The sequence below is a fragment of the Muntiacus reevesi genome, chromosome 11 (assembly GCF_963930625.1).
Source record: "Muntiacus reevesi chromosome 11, mMunRee1.1, whole genome shotgun sequence".
NCBI lineage: Eukaryota > Metazoa > Chordata > Mammalia > Artiodactyla > Cervidae > Muntiacus > Muntiacus reevesi.
Genome location: NC_089259.1, coordinates 81,103,594 through 81,108,228, shown reverse-complemented (window position 1 = coordinate 81,108,228; position 4,635 = coordinate 81,103,594). Strand labels below are relative to the sequence as shown.

Sequence of the window (4,635 nt, the reverse complement as noted above, 5' to 3'; positions counted from 1 at the left end):
AGCCTTGATTCACAGCAGATGCTTATTCAGTAAGACTAACCATGTTCAGATCTCAGTTTTTCTCGCCCGGGAGGCAAGATGCTAAGAAAATCCCTAGGAACACAGTGCTGTGGGTCCTACCTCCCTCCTTCCGGCACGTTGCCTTAGACAGCGTTCTCCTGTACGTCACTTTCTCTCCCTCTGGATATGATGTACTTGGTTATGCATTAACGTGGTGTGTGTGTGTGTGCCCTTCAGCCATGTCTGACCCTGTGATTCTATGGACTGCGGCCGCCAGGCTCCTCCCTCCATGTGGTTATCCAGGCAAGAACACTGGAGTCGGTTGCCATGCCCTTTTCCAGGGGAATCTTCCCAACCCAAGGATCAAACCCACATCTCCTGCCTTGACAGGCAGATTCTCTACCATGGAGTCCCCTGGGGAGCCCTAGCATTAACACAATAGTGAGAAATAATTGACAATATCCGCCTGCCATGAAGTATGGATACTAAACATGGTTGTTTCGGTCTGGGAAGGATATTTTTCTTGAAGGATATCTTTCTGGTGCTTTGCAATTAGAAGGCGGGAGTGACCATCTATTTCTAAAAGGATCATTTTCTCTGATGTTCTCTATTTTGTTAGTTTTCATCACTAGGTGAGCAATTTATCCTCTGCCCAGAAAGATGGACCGAAGTTAGAAAAAAAGCAAGCCTGTCCTTGAGTGTTCCTTCATTTTTGTTGGTACCAAGGTCCTGTCTGTGCATAGAATGATGTACTCAGCGTGTTGGAGGTCTGAGGAATCTTCCATTCTGACTTACAGAGGAGCAAAGCAGAAGCCTGGGAGGTTGAAGGAGCCCGTCCCGTCCCCCCACCCCCCGTTACACCACTATCTAGGGGAGGATTAGGCATGAGAACTTGAGGTCCCCACGTCTAGCTGGAGCCATACTGTTTAAGAAAGAAACGGGTAATCTTATTTTTAGTAAGTAGTTGGTTCTTTAAAACTTCATTCGTTAAAAGGTTGAAATAAGGCTTCCCCATTGGTTCAGTGGATAAGAGTCTACCTGCCAATGGAGGGGACATGGGTTCAGTCTGTGGTCCAGGAAGATCCCACATGCCACGGAGCAACTAAGCCCCTGTGCGCCACCCCTGAGCCCGTGTGTGCCACCCCGCCCCGAGTCCGTGTGCACCCCCCCGAGCCCGTGTGCACATCCCCTGAGCCCGTGTGTGCTGCCCCCGAGCCCGTGTGCACGGTCCCGGAGCCCGTGTGTGCACTGCTCCCGAGCCCGTGTGCGTCCCCCCTGAGTCTGTGTGCGCATCCCCCGAGCCCGTGTGCACATCCCCTGAGCCCGTGTGCGCCCCCCCTGAGCCTGTGTGCGCCTCCCTGAGCTCGTGTGCACTGCTCCCGAGCCCGTGTGCGCCCCCACTGAGCCCGTGTGCACATCTCCCGAGCCCGTGTGCGCCTCCCCGAGCCCGTGTACACATCTCCCTGAGCCCGTGTGCGCCTCCCTGAGCCCGTGTACACATCTCCCTGAGCCCGTGTGCGCCTCCCTGAGCCCGTGTGCACATCCTCTGAGCCCGTGTGCGCCTCCCTGAGCCCGTGTGCGCCCCCCCGAGCCCATGTGCGCCCCCCCTGAGCCCGTGTGCACATCCTCTGAGCCCGTGTGCGCCTCCCTGAGCCCGTGTGCGCCTCCCCGAGCCCGTGTGCGCCCCCCCGAGCCTATGTGCGCCCCCCCTGAGCCCGTGTGCACATCCTCTGAGCCCGTGTGCGCCCCCCCCTGAGCCCGTGTGCGCCCCCCCGAGCCCGTGTGCGCCTCCCTGAGCCCGTGTGTGCCTCCCTGAGCCCGTGTACACATCTCCCGAGCCCGTGTGCGCCTCCCCGAGCCCGTGTGCACATCCTCTGAGCCCGTGTGCGCCCCCCCCTGAGCCTGTGTGCGCCTCCCCGAGCCCGTGTACACATCTCCCGAGCCCGTGTGCGCCTCCCTGAGCCCGTGTGCGCCTCCCTGAGCCCGTGTGCGCCCCCCCGAGCCCATGTGCGCCCCCCCTGAGCCCGTGTGCACATCCTCTGAGCCCGTGTGCGCCCCCCCCTGAGCCCGTGTGCGCCTCCCTGAGCCCGTGTACACATCTCCCGAGCCCGTGTGCGCCTCCCTGAGCCCGTGTGTGCCTCCCTGAGCCCGTGTGCGCCTCCCCGAGCCCGTGTGCGCCTCCCTGAGCCCGTGTGCACTGCTCCCGAGCCCGTGTGCGCCCCCCCTGAGCCCGTGTGCGCCTCCCTGAGCCCGTGTGCGCCTCCCTGAGCCCGTGTGCGCCTCCCTGAGCCCATGTGCGCCCCCCCGAGCCCATGTGCGCCCCCCCTGAGCCCGTGTGCACATCCTCTGAGCCCGTGTGCGCCCCCCCCTGAGCCCGTGTGTGCCTCCCTGAGCCCGTGTACACATCTCCCGAGCCCGTGTGCGCCTCCCCGAGCCCGTGTGCGCCTCCCTGAGCCCGTGTGCACTGCTCCCGAGCCCGTGTGCGCCCCCCTTGAGCCCGTGTGTGCCTCCCTGAGCCCGTGTGCGCCTCCCCGAGCCCGTGTGCGCCTCCCTGAGCCCGTGTACACATCTCCCGAGCCCGTGTGCGCCTCCCCGAGCCCGTGTGCGCCTCCCCGAGCCCGTGTGCGCCTCCCTGAGCCCGTGTGCACTGCTCCCGAGCCCGTGTGCGCCCCCCCTGAGCCCGTGTGCGCCTCCCTGAGCCCGTGTGCGCCTCCCTGAGCCCGTGTACACATCTCCCTGAGCCCGTGTGTGCCTCCCTGAGCCCATGTGCGCCCCCCCGAGCCCATGTGCGCCCTCCCCGAGCCCGTGTGCACATCCTCTGAGCCCGTGTGCGCCTCCCCGAGCCCGTGTACACATCTCCCGAGCCCGTGTGCACATACCCTGAGCCCGTGTGCGCCTCCCCGAGCCCGTGTGCGCCTCCCCGAGCCCGTGTACACATCTCCCGAGCCCGTGTGCGCCTCCCCGAGCCCGTGTGCGCCTCCCCGAGCCCGTGTACACATCTCCCGAGCCCGTGTGCACCTCCCCGAGCCCGTGTGCGCCTCCCCGAGCCCGTGTGCGCCTCCCCGAGCCCGTGTACACATCTCCCGAGCCCGTGTGCACCTCCCCGAGCCCGTGTGCGCCTCCCTGAGCCCGTGTGCACATCTCCCGAGCCCGTGTGCGCCTCCCCGAGCCCGTGTGCGCCTCCCTGAGCCCGTGTACACATCTCCCGAGCCCGTGTGCGCCTCCCCGAGCCCGTGTGCGCCTCCCTGAGCCCGTGTACACATCTCCCGAGCCCGTGTGCGCCTCCCTGAGCCCGTGTACACATCTCCCGAGCCCGTGTGCGCCTCCCCGAGCCCGTGTGCGCCTCCCCGAGCCCGTGTGCGCCTCCCCGAGCCCGTGTGCGCCTCCCTGAGCCCGTGTACACATCTCCCGAGCCCGTGTGCGCCTCCCCGAGCCCGTGTGCGCCCCCCCGAGCCCGTGTGCGCCTCCCCGAGCCCGTGTGCGCCTCCCTGAGCCCGTGTACACATCTCCCGAGCCCGTGTGCGCCTCCCCGAGCCCGTGTGCGCCTCCCTGAGCCCGTGTGCACTGCTCCCGAGCCCGTGTGCGCCCCCCCTGAGCCCGTGTGTGCCTCCCTGAGCCCGTGTGCGCCTCCCCGAGCCCGTGTGCGCCTCCCTGAGCCCGTGTACACATCTCCCGAGCCCGTGTGCGCCTCCCCGAGCCCGTGTGCGCCTCCCCGAGCCCGTGTGCGCCTCCCTGAGCCCGTGTGCACTGCTCCCGAGCCCGTGTGCGCCCCCCCTGAGCCCGTGTGCGCCTCCCTGAGCCCGTGTGCGCCTCCCTGAGCCCGTGTACACATCTCCCTGAGCCCGTGTGTGCCTCCCTGAGCCCATGTGCGCCCCCCCGAGCCCATGTGCGCCCTCCCCGAGCCCGTGTGCACATCCTCTGAGCCCGTGTGCGCCTCCCCGAGCCCGTGTACACATCTCCCGAGCCCGTGTGCACATACCCTGAGCCCGTGTGCGCCTCCCCGAGCCCGTGTGCGCCTCCCCGAGCCCGTGTACACATCTCCCGAGCCCGTGTGCGCCTCCCCGAGCCCGTGTGCGCCTCCCCGAGCCCGTGTACACATCTCCCGAGCCCGTGTGCACCTCCCCGAGCCCGTGTGCGCCTCCCCGAGCCCGTGTGCGCCTCCCCGAGCCCGTGTACACATCTCCCGAGCCCGTGTGCACCTCCCCGAGCCCGTGTGCGCCTCCCTGAGCCCGTGTGCACATCTCCCGAGCCCGTGTGCGCCTCCCCGAGCCCGTGTGCGCCTCCCTGAGCCCGTGTACACATCTCCCGAGCCCGTGTGCGCCTCCCCGAGCCCGTGTGCGCCTCCCTGAGCCCGTGTACACATCTCCCGAGCCCGTGTGCGCCTCCCTGAGCCCGTGTACACATCTCCCGAGCCCGTGTGCGCCTCCCCGAGCCCGTGTGCGCCTCCCCGAGCCCGTGTGCGCCTCCCCGAGCCCGTGTGCGCCTCCCTGAGCCCGTGTACACATCTCCCGAGCCCGTGTGCGCCTCCCCGAGCCCGTGTGCGCCCCCCCGAGCCCGTGTGCGCCTCCCCGAGCCCGTGTGCGCCTCCCTGAGCCCGTGTACACATCTCCCGAGCCCGTGTGTGCCTCCCCGAGC

At 67.1% G+C, this 4,635-nt stretch overlaps 2 protein-coding genes across 2 annotated transcripts; both read left to right on the top strand.

Moving 5' to 3' along the window:
* The first annotated feature begins 1,594 nt into the window (after window positions 1-1,594).
* On the top strand, window positions 1,595-2,718 carry LOC136144159 (uncharacterized). Its single transcript, XM_065901818.1, has 4 exons — window positions 1,595-1,658; window positions 1,902-1,967; window positions 2,087-2,254; window positions 2,435-2,718. Exons 1-4 carry the CDS (start codon window positions 1,595-1,597, stop codon window positions 2,716-2,718), a joined length of 582 nt encoding a protein of 193 aa, XP_065757890.1.
* Window positions 2,719-2,784: 66 nt separating this feature from the next.
* LOC136144158 (uncharacterized) lies at window positions 2,785-3,818 on the top strand. The gene is made up of 2 exons (XM_065901817.1): window positions 2,785-3,235; window positions 3,313-3,818. Exons 1-2 carry the CDS (start codon window positions 2,785-2,787, stop codon window positions 3,816-3,818), a joined length of 957 nt encoding a protein of 318 aa, XP_065757889.1.
* Window positions 3,819-4,635: the final 817 nt, after the last annotated feature.

Excerpts from the sequence above, each read along its gene's own strand:
- LOC136144158 (XM_065901817.1), top strand. The coding sequence starts at position 2,785 with ATGTGCGCCCTCCCCGAGCCCGTGTGCACATCCTCTGAGCCCGTGTGC. Across the intron at positions 3,236-3,312 it reads GTGCGCCTCCCCGAGCCCGT|CCCGTGTGCGCCTCCCCGAG; the intron begins GTGCGCCTCCCT and ends ACATCTCCCGAG.
- LOC136144159 (XM_065901818.1), top strand. The coding sequence starts at position 1,595 with ATGTGCGCCCCCCCTGAGCCCGTGTGCACATCCTCTGAGCCCGTGTGC. Across the intron at positions 1,968-2,086 it reads GTGCGCCTCCCTGAGCCCGT|CCCGTGTACACATCTCCCGA; the intron begins GTGCGCCTCCCT and ends CGCCTCCCTGAG. Across the intron at positions 2,255-2,434 it reads GTGCGCCTCCCTGAGCCCGT|CCCGTGTGCGCCTCCCTGAG; the intron begins GTGCGCCTCCCT and ends CGCCTCCCCGAG.